At 37.9% G+C, this 23,125-nt stretch overlaps 4 protein-coding genes and 1 long non-coding RNA gene across 20 annotated transcripts in view; 3 read left to right on the top strand and 2 right to left on the bottom strand.

The window, feature by feature from the left end:
- Nucleotides 1–153: 153 nt before the first annotated feature.
- meigo (Solute carrier family 35 member B1 homolog meigo) lies at nucleotides 154–1,771 on the top strand. Its single transcript, XM_020957110.2, has 2 exons — nucleotides 154–496; nucleotides 550–1,771. The coding sequence occupies exons 1-2, from the start codon at nucleotides 292–294 to the stop codon at nucleotides 1,365–1,367; spliced, it is 1,023 nt and encodes a 340-aa protein (XP_020812769.1). The 5' UTR covers nucleotides 154–291; the 3' UTR covers nucleotides 1,368–1,771.
- LOC147644159 (uncharacterized) lies at nucleotides 1,281–1,907 on the bottom strand. Its single transcript, XR_015271038.1, has 2 exons — nucleotides 1,773–1,907; nucleotides 1,281–1,504 (listed from the first exon to the last, which is right to left on the bottom strand). It is a non-coding gene; the product is annotated as an uncharacterized LOC147644159 (long non-coding RNA).
- Nucleotides 1,908–2,581: 674 nt separating this feature from the next.
- Nucleotides 2,582–23,125, top strand: part of SNF4Agamma (SNF4/AMP-activated protein kinase gamma subunit) — a 78,035-nt gene continuing 57,491 nt past the window's right edge. For 3 of the 16 annotated variants that reach the window (XM_086830125.1, XM_020957422.2, XM_020957425.2), the window contains exons 1-2: nucleotides 12,215–12,319; nucleotides 13,381–13,637. Coding sequence is in view for 6 of the 16 variants with exons in the window: in XM_020957423.2 (XP_020813082.2) it covers nucleotides 9,898–10,030; nucleotides 10,340–10,494 (288 nt within the window). In the remaining 10 variants the exon portion in view is untranslated. Of the gene's footprint in view, nucleotides 3,226–6,971; nucleotides 7,061–8,087; nucleotides 8,808–8,972; nucleotides 9,314–9,836; nucleotides 10,031–10,339; nucleotides 10,495–12,214; nucleotides 13,288–13,380; nucleotides 13,638–23,125 lie in introns of those variants that run through there. The other 13 variants (XM_020957423.2, XM_086830120.1, XM_086830123.1 and 10 more) reach the window with 13 other exon arrangements.
- On the bottom strand, nucleotides 15,461–18,462 carry cDIP (Common Dpr-interacting protein). The gene has a single exon (XM_020957437.2). It carries the CDS (start codon nucleotides 17,168–17,170, stop codon nucleotides 15,533–15,535), a length of 1,638 nt encoding a protein of 545 aa, XP_020813096.1. The 5' UTR covers nucleotides 17,171–18,462; the 3' UTR covers nucleotides 15,461–15,532.
- Nucleotides 19,796–22,824, top strand: LOC110187928 (uncharacterized). Its single transcript, XM_020957439.2, has one exon. The coding sequence runs from the start codon at nucleotides 21,206–21,208 to the stop codon at nucleotides 22,487–22,489; it is 1,284 nt and encodes a 427-aa protein (XP_020813098.2). The 5' UTR covers nucleotides 19,796–21,205; the 3' UTR covers nucleotides 22,490–22,824.

Here is a 23,125-nt window from a genome sequence, read left to right as displayed (position 1 = left end):
CTGGCAACTGAAGAGCTAATAGTAACTAAATCAACCCTGCCGCGAAACAGCTTTTCGATGGATCGATGGATTTCTTATGATCATAATGATGAAAACAGCTGTTCCCAAGCAAAAGTGTGGCCAGTTGGCGGCGGATGCGACCACTCGCGAACCGTTTTGGTATTTTGGTCATAAAGACATACTGACCGGCAGGTAGCGTCCACGTATTAGATTTATAATAAACTTGAAATCACGGGCCTGTAGCCGCCCCAGAAAATGCCAACTGCTTGAACAGCAATCAATCGAACCAGGATGATTCTGCCGGAACGCAGCCGCTTCGTGATCTATGCCTTGGGCATTTTCGTTTGCTACTTTCTGTACGGCATTGTGCAGGAGAAGCTGACGCGGGGCCGCTACGGAGAGGAAGTGCAAACGGACGGATCCGTGGGCGAACGCTTCACCTATGCCTTGGCCCTGGTGTGGGTACAGTGCCTCTGCAACTATGTATTTGCCAAAGGTGAGAACCTTTAGATTTTCTACATGCAATCCCACAAATAATGAGTCTTGCAGGCCTTCTGACCGTGCGTCCGCAAAAAGAGGACACAACCCATGTGGGATCCTATGTGGCCTGCTCCCTCACGTATCTGCTGGCTATGGTGTCAACTAATATGGCCATGCGCTGGGTGCCATATCCAACGGCTGTGGTTGGTAAGTCCGCCAAGCCAATTCCAGTTATGATCCTGGGCGTGCTCATTGGAAGAAAGTCGTACAGCTGGACGCGATACGCCTGTGTGCTCACCATTGTGCTGGGCGTTATTCTGTTCATGTACAAAGAAGGCAAGGTGTCCAATTTGCCGGCAGAGACAACAATGCTGGGTGAGGTGTTGCTCTTCCTCAGTCTCTCTATGGATGGCTTAACCGGCGCTGTACAGGAGCGCATCCGAGCAGCAAGTGCGCCGTCGGGTCAGCAGATGATGAAAGCAATGAACTTCTGGAGCACACTGATGCTGGGCGCGGCCATGGTTTTCACCGGAGAGGCGAAGGAGTTCCTGTATTTCACACTTCGGCATCCAGAGGCCTGGACCCATTTGTCCCTGATTTCTGTGTGCGGTGTCCTCGGGCAGTTTTTCATATTTCTAATGGTAGCCAACTTTGGGCCGCTGGCCTGCTCCGTTGTCACAACCACGCGCAAGTTCTTTACTGTTTTGTGCTCTGTTCTGCTCTTCGGCAACGTCTTAATTGCCCGCCAATGGCTTGGAGCGGTCCTCGTCTTCGCCGCATTATTCGTGGACATGTTGTACGGGAAGCAGAAGTCGCCAGCAGCGCCCGCCAAGAAGCCACCCGCCGAAGGTAGGGTGTCAGAGGAGATGAAAAAGCTGACTTCGTAGAATTTTTCGTGTGCTAATGTACACATGTATGTACATACATAACCACTTTTAGCGAAGACAACGCTTTCGACTTTCTGTTAATCGTACAAAGGGTTTGCTTTAGCTATAGAGAAAATATGACATTCGATTCGATTGATCTGCAAAACCCAAAAAAAAAAATCGATTTAAGATAATATAATTATTTGAGTGTACCAACTAGAAACGGAACAAAAATTTGAACAGACCAAAAGATCAATTAAACAAATTCTTAGTTCTTCTAATACAATGAAGTTAAATTCTTTTCCAAACATTTGTGAATCACACATCGAAGTTATTCGTTCATAATTACCATCAATAATTTACAGAATCACAAATTATAGGAAGGTAGCACTTTTTAATTTTATTAAATCATTTGTAAATAATAACCATTGCAGTTTTATTGAATGACTTAAACAGGTTTGCTTCTGCAGTTGGATTATAAAATCAGCTAATACTTTATCGAGTCTTTGCCAATGATTGCTCTGACACAGACTTTTAACAAATTTCGAAAATTAATCAACCGATTCTACCATGTTTACATATAGTTCGGATAATTTCAAACTTTTGCCGCCTTAGTGCAACAAATGGAATATTATAACTGATCAGTGCTTAATTAAAAAAATGGGATCTTAAAAATTTAATGAATAGAATACAGCAGAAATTTTTTTTATTGAAGGAACATTGTTTAATTTAATGTTATGTTTCGAAAATTTTACTATCCCAGACTACTTATCTAATTAGTGTTGAACATATAATTTGCGACAGGAATAGGAGCAAAGCTCAAAACAACAAATTTTTTAAAACAAAGCTTTACAGTTAAAACTCGCAGTTTTCCAGTTTTCAACAAATTTTCATATAATTTGGGGTATATCCATTTTGTATTATTCTTGAATTGCGGATTTGATTTTACGAAAATCGGATTACTATATGTCACCATGGAAACGATCTAGAAATTATTACAAAGAAAATGACAACTTCGATGAAACCATATTACTAATTAGTAGATTTATGCCAAATTACTTTAAATGCAACAGGTTAATTTTCTTTCCAGTTTGTACCTATTTATTTGTTTATTTGTTGCCCCAATCCGCGGGCTTTTCCACTTACTACTTCAACGAATAGAATTCCGAGTTTCAGGCCAGCTTTGCCAGATTGAGGGATTTTGAGGTCTGTGAGTTAAAAGAGAGCCTTAAAATGTTTCTCTTTGCTTGGTCACACTAACATTGGCCTTTTCGAAGGCCTGGCAACCCTAGTTATTTGCCCGTTGCAGATGCGGTCGAAATTATTCGGAGTGTTTTTAAAATGCATTAATCAATTATTTGCCGCGCGTATTATACAATAAATTAAAATAAAATTTTATAACGAATCGTCAGAAAAAAATTAAATTATCGGTGTGTTTTCTCGTATGACTAAGTTATAACGCCGCGTAATTGGAAAAGTTCGACGTAAAGGATATGCTCAGCACCCGCGGGAAAATGCAATAAAACTTGCGAGTGTACTTAATAAATTGCTTAAATTGTGCGCCTAATGTGTTGGATGAGAGCTTGGTGTGATTGAAAAGAATCGAACCCAAAGATACTACAGAATATTTCTCGTTTGCATAAATCAAATAAAATATATTTTCTTATTGGGTGAGTCGCGTTAATGTTGTTTTTGCTGCTGCCAGCTGTTTGCCTGTGTGTATTTGCCCTGGTGACGTCCGCTCTTCTGTGTGTGTCTGTGAGTGTGTGTTTGTGCCTGAGTATGTTTAGTGCTTTGGCTTAATTTTAGCAACTAAATTCGATCGAAAGTGAGTGGCACCGAAAGAGACGCAAATAAAACAAAAGCCAACGGTGGGCAAGTAAGTGAAAAATACCTACATATGTGTATATACTCGTTTGTGCAATAACGACAGAATGCAGGCGTTTATAATTTGCTCACATGTTGTTAAGTCTAGACAGCGAGAGAGAGAAAGAGCGAGCAGGAGAAACACCCCCGCTTGCTCACATTCTACTTTTGGGGTGGATTCATATACATATACCGTTAGTAATTTGCCGGTTGTTGTCTTTCTTCTTCTTGTTCGGATTGAAAACCCCGTTTCAAAGAGAAGACTGCAAAGTGCTGCTACTATTATCTCAAAAGGCATTATGTAAAACAAGGTTCGCCTTAATTTAATGACATACTCCCACTTATCAGTGTGGCGTCGGACGGAATAATTGTGGAAAAGTGATTTATGCTTGCGATTCGTTGTCCCTGTCCCTCTTTGGCAGATAGTGATACGCAGAGCCCCTTATCGCCCGCACAAGTTCAACAATAAAATGATGACTCCCAGGCAAAACAAAGAACGCATGCATAAATAATACAGACCGAGCTACTGAACACAAATGCACAAGAATAATAAAAACACAGATGTGCAATTCACACTGATAATGTCACAGTCATACGACGAGAGAAAATGAGCGGTGCGCAAAACGTGAATAAGTAGGAAGTTCGATCAATTTTAATAGGTTTTAATCCGCAAGTTAAGATCATGTGTCTTGTATGGAAAGAAAATGACACTTGAAGTTAAAGGTATCTAGCAAAAGTTGGTAAATTTAGCTGTGCTGTGCACATTTCGATTTTTGTTTAACAAATCCCTCTTAAATAACCTATTAATTAGAGCTAGGTTTGACAGCACAATAGAAATTATCTGAGTGCGACCAAATGACCGTATGCAGGACACGTTCAATAAAGCTGGCAATAACTATAAATGTTTTGAAAAAATAATCCTCTTCAAAAAAATTTAGAGAGATAAAAAATAAGTCTAAATAAATTAATTGGATCTAAATTATTTTTTATATTATATTTATAATGACATACGGGTAATTATCCGATGTCAAATGCGACATTCGTTCGCATTCAAACTAAAACAAACATATGCCAAGACTTTAATTAAATTTTAGAAAATTTGAAAATTATAACTCTTGGTTAGCACTATAATTGGTGCCTTTGGGCCCTTGCTCGTTTTCAATATTCACTAAAATGTACTGCATTCGCACGCGAAAAAAACATTAATTATACAATGAATTATCTTAACAATGTATTTTGTTTGACTTTAAAATATTAAGCAGTTTATTTTAAAATTCATTTTTAGTCGCGGTCGCACACGACAATTTTGTAACCGATAATTTAAATTAAAACTGTACGAATAATGGTAATCGCATATGTCCTTTTGCATTTTATATTGACTCTTTGCATTCTCTGTGTGATATTAGAAAGCAAAAAAGAGAGATTAGTATCAAAACAAAACATGCCTTTTTTATGACTTTTTTTTTATAAAAATAACATAAATTTCGTTTACGTGTTTTTGACATCAATAATTTCGAAATTTATTTTAGAAAATTAAAAATTCTTTTGATCTTGATCAATCTGACCAATTTTTATGTAACCATGTTCAAAATACTTGTTTTAGGCAGTTATGTTATATGATTTGCCTGCTTCTGCCATGTACTCAAAGTTTACCGTTTAAAGAGTGAATTAAACTCTAAAATAATCTTACGGGTATAAATAATCTTGAAAACTGAAAAGTCCTTTGATATCCGTTCTGAACTTTAATTTATCTTGACCCCTAACGAACCCCAATCAATCTTACTTTCGCCCCACACATTATCTGGGGCACATAGTCGCTTTAGCATTTTCGTAAATTAAATAAAACGAAATGATGGGGCTAATAAAAATATATTTTAAAAGAACCGAGCTCCTTGGCCACTATTTATAAACTCTTTCCTTCCTCTATTTCATAATTAATTTGTCAAGTTCTTATGTGCCCGACTGTCTGCCCGGCAAACATCACTTAGAGCCCACCGCAATCCGCCCACCCAAGCCCATGATGTCATTCTTTGTTGGGCCTTCGAGTCACATGTTTGGATATGCGCCCAAAAGAAAAGCCAAACAGCTAAAATAAAAGAAATTTCCTTTGTGTTGAGGGAAAGCAAAGAGTTTAGTCGTTTCGTTTTCTTTAGACGCAAATTGCGTAAAATTCTTCGATATGCAAAATTTGAAAAATGCATAGAAATGGACAATTCCGTACGTTCGGGTCTTGTAATAATTACTTAAAAAAATATTTATACATAAAATAAGTAATACCAAAGCCCATTTTTTATATAGTTTGAGCTTTTTCATTAGTTATTAGTTTTTTTTTTGCTTAGAAATTATTAGGAAAACTTAAATCGAACTAAACTAAGAATGCTAAATCTAAATTTTTGTTCTGGATTTGTTATTTATGGGTTGGTCACATTCTGGGGTTCAAATATTTTTGGTTTTGCATGACTAGTTTATGAAGAGCGCTTAAAGTTTGTTTCAGTTATAAAGGGAATTATGATGTATTTTATTGCAATCTTGTAAAACTGTACATGTAAAAAATAATGTGCATCAAGTTAGCAGGGCAACTTTGGAAAATCAAATTTTTGACTATACCATAATTTGCCGTTAATTATTCGTGAAAGAAAAAAATTTGCCGTTCAATTTTTTAACTTAATTTTTTAATGTCCTGCTAAGTTGATATCAAGTTAGCAGGGCAACTTCTGAAAACTTTAATATTTCCAAAAACTTTTTTACTCAGAATTTGCCGTTAATTATTCGTTAATTATTCGTGAAAGAATCAAATTTGTCGCTCAATTTTTTATACATTTTTTTTTTTTAATTTTTTAAAAACTCAAAGTTGCCCTGCTAAGTTGATATCAAGTTAGCAGGACAACTCCTGAAATCCTTCACATTTCCAAAAACTTTTTACGCCAGAATTTGCCGTTAATTATTCGTGAAAGAATCAAATTTGTCGCTCAATTTTTTATATTTTTTTTTTATTTTTTAAAAACTCAAAGTTGCCCTGCTAAGTTGATATCAAGTTAGCAGGACAACTCCTGAAATCCTTCACATTTCCAAAAACTTTTTACGCCAGAATTTGCCGTTAATTATTCGTTAATTATTCGTGAAAGAATCAAATTTGTCGCTCAATTTTTTATATTTTTTTTTTATTTTTTAAAAACTCAAAGTTGCCCTGCTAAGTTGATATCAAGTTAGCAGGACAACTCCTGAAATCCTTCACATTTCCAAAAACTTTTTACGCCAGAATTAGATTCTCATTGATCCAATTGCAATATTTCAGGATCCCGCATTTGACTTCTTTTTTATCGTTTTTAGTAAGTTTGATGTACAACAAATACAAAACGTTAATGTACATTGCTGGTTCTTTCGGCACTCGTTTTGTTTTTCTCGATCGATTTAAATTAATTTTAATTGGTATTGCCTTGAGATTACTATTTTTTCGATAAGATACGGTTGATTAAACCTAAAAACACTCTATTGACCACAGAAAAGTGCCATAAATTCAAAATTTAAACGACACATATTTTATTTAAAGAATTAAAACGTTGATAATCTACATTAAAAATACTAGTTTAGAAATTGCTTTGCCTCAGAAATAAGCAGAGTTTCTTTATTACACCAGAGAGGGTTCCGATAAATTTGATTTAACCCTATTTTAACTCTGTATCTAATGTTTAAAAAAACAGACCAGGAAAACCTTTTTTGTTTAAGAATGGTGTTTTTTCGCTTATTTTAATTTATTAGATCCATTGCACCCATCGCGTACACTGAGGAATGTATGGAGGTCCGCGTAGTGAAGATGAGCACCGAGAATGTGGAGCGCAAAAGTTCTAGTATGTAGAATTGAAAATCGACTCAGCTTTAATAACATTACCTAAACCCCATTACGTAGAAGTTAAGAGATGGACATGGATTAAATAAATTATTTATCAATTCTTTAATGTTGGTAGCAGTTTTATATTTCGTCCCACACCGTTTCCGTCTCCTATATTTGTCCATAGCATGTCCATGTCAGTCTGTCTGAAAAACTATATACATATATGTAACTATAAGAAAACAAGTCCCTCAGTTTTATTAGAATCAGACTGCTTTATCATATAGCTGCCATGGAAACGATCGAGAAATTATTACAAATAATATTTAATTTCGATGTTTTCTTATCTACTAAGATTACTTGTTATTTCAAAATTTCTGATTTAATTTTATGAAAATCGGACGACTATATCATATAGCTGACATTGAAGCGATCGTTAACTGTAAACATAATATTTTCAAAGTTCTCTCCCTTTGTAAAGTTCTCAATTTATCGATTGAACAGTGCTAAATTAAATTTTGTTGGCTCAGTTTTGTTGTATGTTTATGTAGAGAGACATTGGACGCAGAATCATTCTTATGAACTTGATTTCACCAGTTTTTGGATGTGCAAATGAGTCATTCCATTATCCCTTTGCGTTTCGTTTTCCCAGCATCCTATTTATTTTCCGTTACCTGTCTTCAATTAGCACCTTGCCCTTCCTTCTAAGCGAGAGGAGGGAGAGAGAGGCGCTCACGTGTTTGACAAACAGCTGATGGCAGCATGCCATTGTGGCGTATACGCAATTTCTGGTTCGTTCTATCATGTCTCTCTCGTTCTCTGTGCCTGCTGTTTCTTGGTGCCCATTTTTCTCTTCTCCCGCGCTTGCTTTTATGAATTAAATATAAGCCAGCTCTCTCTGAGAGAGCCTTTTAAAAAGTAAAAACCCATTTTGGACTGCACATGCAACGAGCTCTCCTCTCTCAGGCTTTGCCATTTTTGTCGCTCTCTTTTGTGTCAATTAACAACTGCATTCCATCTCTTTCTCACTTTGGCTTCGGCTTGGATTTGTTTTTGGTTCTGCTTCGTTTTGACTGCGTTTTGTTTTCGCTTTCGGACTCGGTCTTTGAGTGTTCGCCAAATTCCTTTTTGGCAGTTGCATAAAACAAATGCGAAATTCCGCTTTAGCGTTTCGTTCGCCTGTCGCGCTCTTTGTTTATATTATTTTATTCCAAGCTCTCTCTCCGTCGAGAAGTGTTAGGCTGTGCGTTCTGAATCCAATTTTTGTATTTTGGGTTTTTAGTGTTTCGGTGTTAATGGTCGGTCATTAAAATATGTATGTGCTGAGCATCGACACGCAGAATAAAGAAATATAAGACAATTCGCCATATCCGACTGACCATCTGTACTAAATATAAAAGCTAATATGGAAAAAATACATATTTACGATATATGGCATTCATAAGTTTGGTTGTGCGTGTTATGCAAACGTTTTGCGGATTTTCCGCTGAAAATCGTGGGAAATTCTTCTTGAAAGTTCCAAGAGGAGTGACGAGAAATCCAAAAACAAAACGAAAAAAAATTTTAAAAATATACGTAAAAAAGTATAAAGGCATAGAAAAATAATAACTTACTTATTTGACTTAAACTTAAACTGCTTAAAAGCAAAAACCATTGGATAAACTTATACTTCCTAGTTGAATGCAAATCAAATAGTTTTAGGCAAATAAAAATGTATAAATATATATGTACTTAGATCGGCACCGCTTTGTTTACATAAATAAGAGGTAAATTATAGGGAAAAGTGCCAGAGAAACCAAAATGAATGAGGGAAATTTCGAGCTAGTGACGTAAAATTAGAAAATGAGTGCATGTCTATTAGATTTTATCCAATTGTTTGCATATCTGCTATAATTTAAGCTCCTTAATACTATGCCTTTCGTGTCATATAGAGGATCCAATTTTCTATTTTCCTGGCCTTTGGCGGCAATAAAAATCCCCAAACTGTCTCGACTTGTCTTTTGATATTAAAAAAAAACTGAGTCATTAATTGGCGTCTCATGCTAAGAAATTTGTTTCTGACGAAATCGTCACAACTATAATTATAAGAAGGAGAAAAAGAAAAAACGAAAATATCTATTTTGTGAGCATAAGCTATCCGCAATAAATATTGCAAATATTTATGCCGCGTATGACGCGTGACGCGAGGACAGCTGTTTAATGCAAACCAGTGCTGCTTACAACCCAAATAGCTAAAATAGATTTCCTAATATGCGAAATTCTATGTTTACATGTATGTATGTATGCACTAGTCGTCATAACCTTATAACCTTCATTGTACTTGCTTAAAAAAAGAAATAAAAAACATTTAATTACCTTAGTGTTTATACAAGTTTAAGGTAAACGAACACAATTAAGCCACACCATGATTCTGCAATCCAATGCAATTAAAGAAACTTTTTTGAGCTTTAAATTATTTGAAATAGAAAACAAATAGCTAATTCATTTTGTGATATTGCCAATAATAAAATAGATGCTTACCAGTTGAAACTCGGATTTTGGTAGGAAATAGCTAAGTTGGTAACACAGGTGCTCTGCATTTTATTTATTAACATGGATGTCCACTTTTTTTTTTTCACGTTGCCGCATTCTCCAAATATTTTTCCATCATGAATACCCCCAAGAGAGCGTACATTGTGTTGCCTTCTTTGAGGCGCCAATAAAGCGGAAAGACTCATACGTGCAATGCACCCAAAGCTGACCCCTCTATTGATTTTGACCTAACACCAAACTTTCTCCCCTACCTTCTATTGTAGTTTGCCTTGAAACAGGAGCAGAAGTAGCACACGAAGCAGGAGGATCAGAGGCAGCCACAGCATGCACAGCAGTGCTGGAGGTGGTAACTATGAGGATGTGGCCGCCGCCCGCCGCGGCAGGTTCCGCATCACGTCCTCCACGCCACAGGGTCCGCCAGAAACGACGCTCGGTCGCTTCCGTCTAATGCCGACATGTAAGTAGCCAAAGTTATCATAATCAATCATTATTAATACGCCTTAGAAAAAATAAATAAATAAATAAATAAATACTAAGCAAGTTCCTACTATAAGGTTTCATTCACATAGTTCTAAAACTGCGCCTAGTTTGATACTAGAAAATGACAAACGGACACTGCTAGATCAATTCGACTCTTGACATTGATGACTAAAATAAATAATAAAAAAATTTTATTCGCCTGCAACTTTACTCAATTCTTCCTGAAACCCAGTATTCTGTATTGACTTGTTAACAGGCTAATTTTTGTTCTCCTGTTCCTTTGCAGCTAATTACGGTGCCATTTCACCCATCCTGCAGCGAGGACGATTTGCCGTGATACCCGAGGAGCCGCAGGCCGGCTCGCCGGCATTGGGCACACCCCCTCCCGGCGGCCGAGCAGCTCGTTCGCCCTCGCCCGAGTGGGACTTCGACATCGAGCAGGTGAGTGTGTGGTGGCCTAGTGGAGTTGATTTTCTTCCTCTCCACCGTTTCTAGTGGCGTCATGGTACCCTCCCAGCTGGCTCCACTAGGCCCAAAATGCATTGCGCCATTTTTATTGATTTTACTGTGAAGACTGAAGTTGTAAAAGAGTTGGGCTGGTGCGATTGGCACGCCAAGGCAACTGGCTCCGCTGATTTATGGGGCATAAACTGGGTTGTTTTTATTTAGGTTTGTGCTGAAATTAGAGTCATGTTATAGTATACAGTATATTTTGTAGAAATACATAAGCTTAAATCTTTTAAATATTTCATAATAGCTAGTGGATGAAATTTGGTTGCAACCAAAACTTTTTCAAAAATATATAACAATTAAAAACTATATAATTTATGTAAACAAATATACACAGTTTGATTTCGCGCTCTTAACAGTGTTATTGCGTGACGGAAGCTGCTTGCTACACAAATCCGTCGGTCTGGCAACGCCGCTAGATGGCTTGTCGTGGGGCCGCACCTCACAAACGCAGTAACGTTGCGCCAAGGTTTTCTTTGTTGGTATTTTGCACACTCAATTTGTCAGTCTCTCTAAAATAAATACACTGTGCATCAGTGTTGCCAGGTTACGACTGCTCGTTTAAGCTAGATTCTAAGCAAAAATAAGCTAGATCGGGCTCAAAATAATAAAATAATGTATATTATTAATTTTCCTAGTTAATTTAAGCAACATTTACGCCAGATTCGGTTCGAATTTGGAAATAAAAAAACCTTAGATCAAGTGGAAAAGTAGAATTACAGTTGGCGCTGTCAAAACTCTCTATTTTAACAAACGCTCTCGTCTCTGGATGAGGTTCATTTTAGTTCATTTTACTTCCTACTTGGGAATTTAACCCCATGTATGTGAAGTCATGTATCTGTAAACGTGTAAAATGTAAATTTAAACACGGGAATTTTAAATTTCAGGTGCAATTGTCAACAAAGCAATTCGTCTACTCCATGGTTTAGGAAGAAGTGTGGATTTTACATTAATATGAGTTAATTATTGTTTTTTTTTTTTAACTATTTTTATAGACAAAATAATAAAACGAAAAGTTGATTGACATTTTCGTGTTCCTTCATAAGTTAAAAGTTATTTTAAATAGTAATGTAGATGCAAATAAACCATGTCCATTAACACAGATTGAATATTTAAATGTTACACGTGGTAAAAATAGTAAATACCTTCATCTTATATAATGAGATATGCTAGATTAATTTAAAAAAAGGTATTTTTCAGGCTATAAGCTAGCGGCGAGTGGCATAAACTATTCCATATTAAAAATTCTTCATCTAGCTTGAAATAAGCTAAGCTGGCAACACTGTAATTTCCAGTTGATGAAATTGTTGTTGGCTAAGAGGAATACATTCTAGTTCACTTTTTTCTTTGGTTTCAAAATAAAATCTCATGTGAATAATTATTCCGTGGGTAATGCGGATCCTAATATAAATAAGCTGTTACATTGATTCTATTCAGAACAGCTTTTGTCAAATTATTACTGACCGTTTCACTACTTTCTACCCCATGTACCTGTAAACGTGTAAAGTTCTTGTATTAGACATGTGAGATGTAAAATTTTAAATAACAGCTTCGGAATTTAGAGTGACCAAAAAATATATTAAAAAATAACAAAAAAATATATCGCAACATCGATATTTGGGCAATCAAAGTATCGCGATATAAATATATCATTTTGAGAAAAATATCGATATATTGATATTTTGATATATTTTCAACAACCCCAGTGCGTTCGTTTTTATTCGGTGTCAACGTTTAAAAAAAATGATATTCGCATGTGAGTTGAGGCAGAAAAGATAACTGGCCGTTCTATCGCGATCGCTGCGGGCATAAAGTGGCAAAAAATAAATGAGAAAAACAACGCTGGATAAATGTGTGCTTAACAACATTATTTGTGATAAGCTGCTGCGTGGGCAAAGCTTTTAATTGTGCGCGAATACTTCATGAAAATTGCAGCAACTACAGCCAACAATGTCGTAGGAACAACCAAGCAAATATCTTTTGATAATGCAGTTAATCTTTGTTCTTAGAAGTGCGCAAGGCAATTAAAAAACCTCCCTTGTTTCACTGTGTGATTCATCAGCTTACAATATTCAGTTTTAATAACACAAACCCTATTAATTTAGTTTTTTGTACACAACAAAAAATCAATAGTCTGCGATCAGCTGTTACGCATACAAGTAAACGAGCACACAAACACGCGCATGGCGTCGCCTGATGGCAACAACAACAACAACAGCAGCAAAAACGGTTGGAAATTTTCCACGGACAAATACTTTTATTTGCTCCATTTACCCAGTTCTTGCTATTGTTGTTCTTGTAAAATCAAAATTCTTTAATAAAGTATTGAATCCTAAAATCACAGCCAGACGAGAGCAAATGGAGAGGGGAGTGTCGTAGCCAGCAGAGAATAAGTCCTCACATCCTACTCTTGCTCTTCTACACACCCGCGACCCGATCAGTGTCGATGCGCGTTCCAATTGGAAAGTCGAGTCCAAAGTGGAAGCGCGCGCCCGAATAATTTTCTTGCCGTTTTTACTTGCGCTCATCGTATTGTTTTAAGTTATTGAAATCAATTCGGTTGTTGTTGTTGTAGCGTGTTTTCTGATTTATTTGGTGTTGAACAAAATGGCTGATAATTAGCCAAGCGAGCAAACGGGCCATCAGTGAAATGAGTGCGCTGAAATAATAATCTAATCTGAAAAGTCAACACCTTCGAAGTGTTTGAACATCCAGCGAAAATATGTAGTTATTATAATTTTGCCCTAATCTTTTTATATAATACGGCCAGCCGACGCGCAACACAACTAATTTCTTCTTATTTACAATCATTTTTAGCGCAGCTAAATGCCTAATCGCGAAATTGTTTACAAAAGTCAGCAGTGTCGACTGAAAACTGGAAGTTTTCGTTTTGTTTTCTGTCCGTCAATGTGAATGTGCCTGTGTGCGTGCACCGCGAGTGTGTTTTTGTGTTTGTCTGTGCGCTCAAAGCACACGTTAAATTAATTTCCAACAAGAAAAGTATCGACGACGATCGGATCTGCAATTGATTTTGCAATAACATCAAGTCACTCACTGATTAATAAACACAAAAGGTTGGTGCTCACAACTTTCTTTGATTAATTGCTAAATTTGATTTATTTCCGCGCCTTCTTCAGTTCTTTTGTGTTGATATGAGACCGCGAGGCGTTTTATTTTTCCCCTGCTTTCTGATGTATGCGTTTCGAATCAGTGACTGAGTTGATCAGCTATGGGGGTGTGACATTTTGGGGAAATTCCCAAATTATTTTAAAATTTCTCCTTGATTTGAATTTTCATTCAAAATAACAAAGTGTTCCGAACAGTCATCTTGATTTTATCTGCTACATTACTAATAATAAATATTGAGATGGGATGCACTGAATGAAAATAATTAAGTTATCTTGAATCAAAACATACATAATTGTATTTTTTAAATAATTAAATGATGATTTAAGTTCTTAACATAAAATAACTTAGTTACTATATCTTTTTTTTTTAGGTTTTTATTAAGTTATAGTAATAGGTATCAGTTTGTTAAAGTGAATGAATTCCTCAGAGTGAACTGAGTGAAAAAAACTCGTCGTGTTAATGTGGGTTAGGACCGAACTAATTAAGCAAATAATTTTGATTGGATTTCTAGAAATTAGGAAGATAATATTATTTCTGACGTTATTCCGGACATATTTACATATTTAGCAATAGTGTACTAGAAAACCTAGTTATTCCTAGTATATTATATGGTAATATTCACAGTTGACCGATCGGCACGAGTTGGGTGCCAATTACCGTTAAACAGAAAGTTCAATCCCATGTACAAACGGACATTATTGAATAATATTCGCGCAGTTATATGGGTGTAAGAACAGTGGGGGATTAGTGTCTATACATATGTACAGTGGTACATATTTCGGAACATTGAATTGTGCAACTTTAGGCATGAAAATAACAATAAAATAAAACAGTTAAGTTTTGAATGATTTGTATTGGGTAGGTTATATACATATATTTAAAAGCATAAAAAGCTCTCCAGTTGCTTATTTCATATACATTTTTATATATAATTCAATATTGGTATCCAATTTACATATTTATTTCAAATCACATGACACTGCAATAATAGTTTTCGTTGAGATCGTTGGGTTGAGTGGTTCTGTTTGTGGTTGAGGCTTTACTCCAGGGCCCCTTGAAGTTGAAACTGAATCTGTTTGAATTATCTTTGCAATTAGTTGGCCATAAATTGTGCATAGCATAAATAAATAATGAAGGATATTGGTTTGCCTATCAATCACTATTTTAAGCCAGATTCTGTATAATTTTGTTTGCGTTTGTTTAATGCTGCGATTCCAGAATTATTACCAATTAAGCAAGTTTTCGTGGCCCCTGAATTTGGTGTTCTGTGTCCATAAACCCTCCCCTCTCCAAAGTTGAACGAACCTCCTTCAATTTCTCTCTGAAAGGGAAACCTGAAGAAGGCCGCTTGCTTGCCTCGAAAATCAATATTTTTGTATAAACATGGTGTTGCTTTTGCGACACAGTGCCAGAGAAATATTTACCATATTGCTCATGTCGCAAATCGCATTGATGAGGATTAGGGCCTTTAAGGCTAGCGTCACTTAATACAGTCAAGTCATTGAAACCCAATATAAACGATTTCATTAATTGATCCTAAGCTAAGCTTTAGTATATCAAAGCGGCTTTAGAAAGCGAAGAAGGGGAAGAGAAATTCAAGTAAATCTATGCATAAGAAATATTTATATTTAAGAAGAATAAAGGTAGATATATATATGTATATAAGAAGGGGAAGAGAAATTCAAGTAAATCTATGCATAAGAAATATTTATATTTAAGAAGAATAAAGGTAGATATACATATATAACAAAAGTATGTTATATATATATTTTATTTTCTCATTTCTCACATTTATTTATTGATCGCAACAATTAATTAATTTAAATGACATTTTTAAAGCCTAAACCGACAATGTAACCTGACTCCAAACAGTTTTGTTCAATCTTTCAATGGACTGCATCTGCTCATTGAGCTGGCCGAGCTGCTGGAAAAGATAGTCGAGCTTGGCCTCAAAGTGCTGCACCACCGACTTGAGCTCCTGACGCACCTTTTCCACTTCGCTGTGCTCGGAGTTGGCCAGGTTTGGGGTGGCTTCGACGCTGGCGGAGATCTCGGAGGAGGAATAACTCGAGTCCAGAGGCTCCTTCTCCGGCATTCGGTACATGCAGGCTACGCCGTGTATGTACTCCCCCGGAAAGTCTGGATCCACACTGTCCACCGTGAAGGTGATGCCGTTCGGACGGATGAATACGTCCATAAGGGTTCTCAGGTTGAAGCAGTTCCACTTGTTGCCGTGTATGTAGAAGTGCGTTAGCTGGGAGAGCGTGGCGAAGGCAGAGGGATTGATTTCCGTGAGATTGTTGCCCGAGATGTCGAGCTTGCGCAGATTGGGCATTCCCTCAATGGCCTCTAGAGGCAACTCCACCTGGCCAGTGTTGCGCAGCACCAGCGTCTCCAAGTGCGGGGTATGCCAGCCGGCGGGTAACTGGCCCAGATTCGGGTTATCCGCCACGTCCAGATACCGTAACCGGGGCACCCGGCTGAGCGAGGCTAGCTGGACCAGCGAGTTGTTGCGCAGCACCAGATGCTCCAGGGCCTCCGAGGCGGGGAAGTACAGCTCTCGCACGCGATTGTCGCTCAGATCGACATTCGTCACCGAGCCATACAAGTTGACACGGTCCAGTGAGCAGTTACGGGCCTCCAGGTTGGTGGCATTGAAGTTCAGCAGCAGTACGGCCAGCTGCGGGTTGTGGGACAGATCGATCATGTAGATTTTCCGGTCCCGGCTCCGCGACCGGAAGGCGTGCTCGCCCAGTTCGCGGAGTAGGTTCCTGTACAGCGAGACGGAGTGCAGAATCGGATTGTGGGCAAACAAGTCGCTGTCGACGGTAGTCAGGTAATTATCAGCCAGGCCCACGTGCCGCAGGCTCTTTAAATCATTGAATACACCCGGCGGCAGCGCCTGCAATCGGTTCTCCGTGAGGTCCAAATGCTGCAGCTCCTTCAGGTTGTCGAAGGCACCCTCCTGCAGCTGGCCGAGTCGGTTGCGGTTGAGGAATAGAAACTGCAGGTGGCCCGCTCCGCGGAATGTGCCGGCGGGCAGGTCCTCGATCTCGTTGTCGGTCAGCAGGAGTATCACCAGGTTCTCAGCGCCCGTGGAGAAGTTCTCCCAGTACATGTACCGAATGCCGCAGCCCCTCATGTCCAGCTCGCTCACCTCCAGTGCGTAGAACAGTCGCAGCGGGAAGTGCGTAAAGGTGCAGTTCTCGAAAATGAGCGTGCTGGCAGGCCACTCGTCGCCCACATCGTAGGTGGTGCCGTCTGGGGCGATTCGCACGGCTGTTTGAAGGTCGAATCTCGCCTTCTTGTCCTCTCCGTCGAAGTTAAAGCCACTGCAGCGGGTCACTTCGCCCTTGGTACGGCAATGGCCATCCAGACTTGACACCTGAACCGTTTGCGGATCCGCATCCTCGTCGCTCTCGGCCACGGCAGCACCGATGGCCGCCAGCGAGATCACCAGACACATCCGGACGTACATTGAGCGTGCTCTGCGTTTCACGATCGACCTGCAACTGATTCCAAACGATGACCGTCAAAAGCCTCGCCAGATAAGCCGCTCCTATAATGCTCGAACAATAATGATTGTTGTTGGCACGGCCATCATCAGTTCTATATAATTTTCTATTCTATTCATGGTGTTTTGATTTTGCGCAAAAAATTGGTTCATATGTAACGAGCACGGTTCGTTTCAGGGCTTAATGTCAGTGGAATTTAGTTTCATTAGAAGCAAAAGGATTTTATATCGTTTATAATACAACATTTTATATGATAGGGAAATAGAACTGTCTAAGAAGTTAGAACAGATCTCTTTTAAAAGTGTAATGTAAAAGCGAATGTCAAAAATGTATTTACAGTCGAATCCCGATAATTCGTACCCCGCTAAATTGAAAATCGCGATAATTCGTAAAAAATTCTTTACCCTTGAAAAAAACTCCTTAATTCGTAAAAATTCCATACATTTTGGTCCCCTCGTTAATTCGTATTAATTGGCTCAACGCAATGAATATTGAACCTCTTATAAATCGTAATTTTGTTTCGTAACCTCTTATAAATGCGATGCGAATTTTTTTGTAATTAACGCACCGTTAGATTTTGCATACAGCTATGCCGCTTTATGTCGCTATGCATTATGAATTTTGTGTTTCTCTCGCTGTTTTCTTTTAGTTTGCTGATTTTTTTTCGGAGAGTAACATAGTTCTGTGAAATAGTCAAAAAAACGTACGCAAAAGACGTTATAATCGCGCAAAAACAAAGCATTATTTCGGCGATTGATAATGGAACAAAGAAAATTGAGGTGGCAAAACAATTCGATGTCGCTCCATCAACAATAACATCAATTCTACAGAAAAAAGAGTTTATAATGCAAGCCAATTTTGGAAGAAGTTTTGCCCAACAATTCTGAAAGTGACCAAGCAATCAAAAATTACCAATTATTTTAAAGCTTGAATTTTTGTTTTTTATAATTTAATGTTTCTGCTTAATTGTTTAATTTTTTGTTACTATAATTTTATGTTATTGTTTTGTACATACTTATAATGTTTGTTTAATTTTAATTTAATTTAATTTTAATTAAAAACTCCGTTTATTCGACTCTTTCATTTTTGAGCCCCGTTAAATAGAAATCTCGATAAATCGAATTCCCCTCTAATTCGTAAAAAAAAGTGATCCCCTTGCCATTTCGAATTATCGGGACTCGACTGTATATACATTTGTTATGAATACATTTTTATATTTTATATTTTTCAAGGGAATTATATTGTGAACTTATTTCGAATACTGTTTGAAGCAGTATAATCAAATTTATTTCGTTGTCGTCATCATTTTGATATATGTATGTTCATATGTTTTGCGGATTCTCATTTATTGTTCATTATTTGTCACAGCTTCTATGATGAAGTTCCCGGTCCGCTGAGTCCATTCAGCGATTCGCTACTGAATCCCATGAAACTAGAACAGAACCGTGTACACCATATCTGCGGAGCTATTTCAGAAAGCCCCTGTCCTCTTATCATCGAGTGTTTACTTGGCGATTTGCTCAACGAAAGGTGGAAATCTTTTGAATGCTGATAATGGACACATGAGGCCAAACACTTGCACAGTCCTAGCCGTTGAAAGAGGCACAAATCGGATCTTCCCCCCAGCCCCATTAAGAGGAAAAATGACGAGAGAGTCTTCAATTTTCATTGAAAAATTAACTGATTGCTGAGCGAATGAATCATTCTTTATAAACTGATACGTTTCATTTACACAAAATATTTATTTTTTGTTGCTTTGGGCATTTGAGTTTCGACTCCCCTCATCGTTTTCTGTTTCTGTTAACTGTTTCATTCCTTGTTTGCAGTTGTATTTATTTATAAACAATCGTTTTGGCATGGCTTCAACAATTATTAGCATGAATGTGCGGCACCTTTTGCGCATCTCTCTTACACGAAGTAAACACTCGAAAACTATACTAACTTAGAATCCGAATTGGTGGCATATCAATGGAAAAATACATAAGATTTTTAGCAATATATTATCGAGCGAGCGAGTTGGGGCTGGAAGCACGTTCAACCTGCTTTCAGCCGCTCAATTTGTTATTTACAGCTTTGCGAAGTGAAAACAAAAAGATTATAATGACCGCAAAGTAAAGCTTTATTAATTTGTATGCAAACAAATTTATGTGGTTGTTGAAATTTATAAAAATTTGTCTTCCCCGCGCTTTCGGTGGGGCTTCTTGGCTTAATTCTACGCAAACAATTTGAATACAGTAAAGGTAATTCCCCTTAGTTCGAAATATCCCACAATTGATCGGGTTATTTGCATTGAGCTAATTATGGGCCAATGGTTTTTAAATCATTAGCCCCCGGATTGTTGTCGTTTGTTTCTGGCATTTCTGCTATTATTGTATTGTGGCTGCCTGCGAAGGCTCAATTGAAACGGCATGACTTCGTTTAGCGATAAATATTGTCGTCTGCGCGCCCCCTTTGTCCAATTCAATTTGCCGCAATTACTTTGCATACGAGTCAAGTGAAGAAGAGAAAAAGAGTGGGAATTACCAGCGTTTTCCCCGAGCATCCAGCAGACTTTGTCCCCCACGATCCTGTTCTGTATCCGAATCGAGTTCCCCCCAGCAATTCGGTGAATAATAACTTATAGCGGGCAATCGGTCACGTAAAATGCGCTTAGATTGTATTGTGGGTGATTTTATATGGCGCCTTCGCTTTATGGCACTTGATTTATTTTATTCATTTTATTGGACAGTCGGACGCTAAGTGTTTGAGAGGTAGTCAGCGGTTCTAAGTGCTTGGCCCCAACGGCTCTATTGTGGATATGCCCGGAAAATGAGATAACATCATTAGAGTCGACAGTTCCTGAGGATGTTTTATAGCTTTTTTCTAGTATGGTTCGGCATGTTTTCAAAATTAAAATAATGCAAAAAATTTATCGAGATATTTATGAGTTAACGACTAAATCACAAACAGATGACTTTATTAGCCTTGATTTATTATAGGAGAAGGCTTTTTAGTAGGAAGTTATTATAGATGTAACATTGTAAAAAAATGTTAAATCATTGTAGATTTTCGTTAACAAAAAAGTAACCTTATAGTATATATTTCATACCATTTCCTAATTATGAATGAGTTCAATAGATTATGCTTTATCTGATATTATTTGTGATACTTGAATGTTAGTAAAAACCAAAATAAAAGTGACTCAATTCTTCCATTAAAAATATGATAATCATAAAAGACTGGGCCAGACCCAGTGTAGCCCCACTTAGCATAATTTGGATTGGTATATACATATATTTACATACATACAGTGCTATAAAATGGGTCCTACCATCAGCTGATAGGCAAGCGCACAGTGGGAAAAATAATCGTTTTTTGTCATAATCAAAAATCTTAAATGTTTGTTTTTGTTCAAGGTACCTATTTTTCTTCTTTGTAAAGGTTTTTTAGCTAACTGAAGGGTAGTCGTTTTGGTATACATGCTAAGATCGTAGATAGATCATTATATATATTCATATCTAAGGTTCTTAAAGATTATTAAATTAATCAATGGACTTTTATCGGTTATAAATACTTGTATTACTATTATTCATTGAATTCATAAAAATGAATTAACCCGTCAAATTCGTGTCTATGCCAAAAATATGGGACTTTTTCCCCATAGTGCAATGTCATAGCGAGAAACATGTTGGGTGAAGAATCGAGGGAACGTGCTTATCGGCCGGCTATCGGGCCAAATTGCCAAATGTCTAATATTATCGCTCGGCTGAGCCCAGAACCAAAACAATACTTCAGCACAGCAACGCCACGGATCGAGTATTCATTGAGGGGAATCATAAATTTTTATGAGCCCCGAAAATCGAAGCGGCGTGCGATCAAAATGCAAGCAAAACACAACAAATTAACTCGAAGACCAGTTGTTCGACTTTTGTAGGGTTTTGTTTTCGAAGGTTGTGTTCTGGTTTGGCATTAAAAAGCCCCCACAGAGTCAGCTCTGAGCTCAGTCTTCTTCTGCCACGATGCTAAACTATCCAAACTATATTTGGCTGTCGCTGATCATCGGTGTCGCGGTTACTGAGTCACTGCCTCTGGAAGAAGTGACAGTTGGGAGCTTGGATTGTAGGGAAAACACTTGCATGGGACTGGATTATCCCAACCGCACAGAGGTGGCCATCTTCACCGAGAAGGTCACCAGAAATCTCATGAGCTACAAATCGCTGATTCTGCACAGTTCTCAACTGGCCAATATGCCCAAGAATGTGTTCCACCAGCTGCCCCAACTCGCGGAGCTTTATGTCCTGGAGTGTGGAGTACAGGGAATAGAGAGAGAATGCTTCGAAGGTGCCCACAACCTGAGGAAATTGAATTTCGGAGGAAACTCTCTCAAAATGCTGGCAGACAACACCTTCGAACTTGCTACGGAATTGGAGGAGCTCAATTTGTCCGACAATCAATTGGAGGAACTTTCGCCAATGCTATTCCTGCCACTTAAAAAGCTTCAGAAAGTCAACTTGTCCAGCAATCGGTTGAAAACCATTCCCCAGGTTATATTCTCCCAATTAGCCTTTCTGAATTCCGTTGTTCTGGACAGTAACCAGTTAACGCAACTGCCAAGCGACCTATTCAGAGATCAGCTTAGGAATCTGTCGGAATTCTCCGCTAAAAGCAATTTGCTGAAACAAGTTCCTTCGAACATATTCCTATCGGTTGAGCACCTCCAACTCTCGTTTAATCCGCAACTCAAAAGGCTTCGACTCACAGGCAGAATATATGATCTCCATGCCACCAATTGTGGCCTGGAATCAGTCAAGTTAGAGGGACCTGTGGTCAGAGTCCAACTGGAGGATAACTTGAGTCTGAATGAGTTGAAAATATCCCAGCCTCAGGTTCTGGAACAGCTCTATCTGGCCAACACCAAGCTCTCCAGACTCGACTTTCTGTCCAAGGCCAGTAGCTTGGTTGACTTGGATGTCACCGGCATTGAGAATCTCTCGGATCTGCCTCAGATTTCGTCAGCCGCAGGTCTGGAGCGGCTGAGCTTCACCTATGAAAACACAAGCTCGGAACACATGGACATGCTGCCCCAGCTGAAGGATCTCAACTATTTAGAGATAACCCACGACAAGACCCGGGAGGTTTATATCAAGGATCTGGATGATGATTTCCTTGTCAGCGATGCTCAAATTCATTGCGATCAGTTAGCAGATCTGTTGGAGTATGTGGAATTGCCCAAGGACACGACGATATTGGAAGATCGCATAGTCGGAGATCGACGAGAGCCCCTCAGATGTGCAGCTGCGTAATAAGAATACTCCTAGATACTATAGAAAGTTGCTTTAAGTCGGAAAATAAAATAATTGTGGAAGAGAATACTTTGATTTCCCTTTCAAAAAGTCTGTATAGGTTGGTAACTATCATTATGAAAGCAGCATTTAAAAAGAGAAAAGAGTTGATTTATCAATGAATCATCTAATATAAAATAAACTCCAATGTGAGGTGTATCAAAAAATCCCCTTACGAGATCCTGAGTTAGAAACCGTGTCTGGGCAAACTGTCCTATAAAGTGTCATCTTGGCATATTTACGTATCTCAATTTTATATGAAATCCAGCCAAACTGGACCTTGAGTCAAGCCAAAACTCTTTGCAATAAGAAGTAATAAGTCGCTAGTATATGACAAACAATTTTGTTCTAATTAATGTAATTTTTAAACAAAACACAAGTATTTTTATTAAAAAGGCCTATACATAATATTTCTCCACCATCAGTTTCCCTGTCTTGGACCCAAATGATGAATATTCTGAGATGTATACATTTCTGAAAAGTTCTTATATACAATGAACCCGTTCCATAAGAAAACAATTACAATACAATTAATCATTGCATTAATTGTTTTTACAATCTTTTGACAAGAGTTATTTTCGGTTTGCGTTTACAAAT

Source organism: Drosophila serrata, unplaced genomic scaffold, assembly GCF_035046125.1.
Source record: "Drosophila serrata isolate PLE 108 unplaced genomic scaffold, ASM3504612v1 contig_228, whole genome shotgun sequence".
Taxonomy (NCBI): domain Eukaryota; kingdom Metazoa; phylum Arthropoda; class Insecta; order Diptera; family Drosophilidae; genus Drosophila; species Drosophila serrata.
The sequence above is the reverse complement of the archived record's forward strand: the minus strand, read 5'-3'. Positions and strand labels throughout refer to the sequence as shown.

Coding starts and splice junctions, on each gene's coding strand:
- meigo (XM_020957110.2), top strand. CDS start 292: ATGATTCTGCCGGAACGCAGCCGCTTCGTGATCTATGCCTTGGGCATT. Junction 497..549: donor CAACTATGTATTTGCCAAAG/GTGAGAACCTTT, acceptor TGAGTCTTGCAG/GCCTTCTGACCGTGCGTCCG.
- cDIP (XM_020957437.2), bottom strand. CDS start 17,170: ATGTACGTCCGGATGTGTCTGGTGATCTCGCTGGCGGCCATCGGTGCT.
- LOC110187928 (XM_020957439.2), top strand. CDS start 21,206: ATGCTAAACTATCCAAACTATATTTGGCTGTCGCTGATCATCGGTGTC.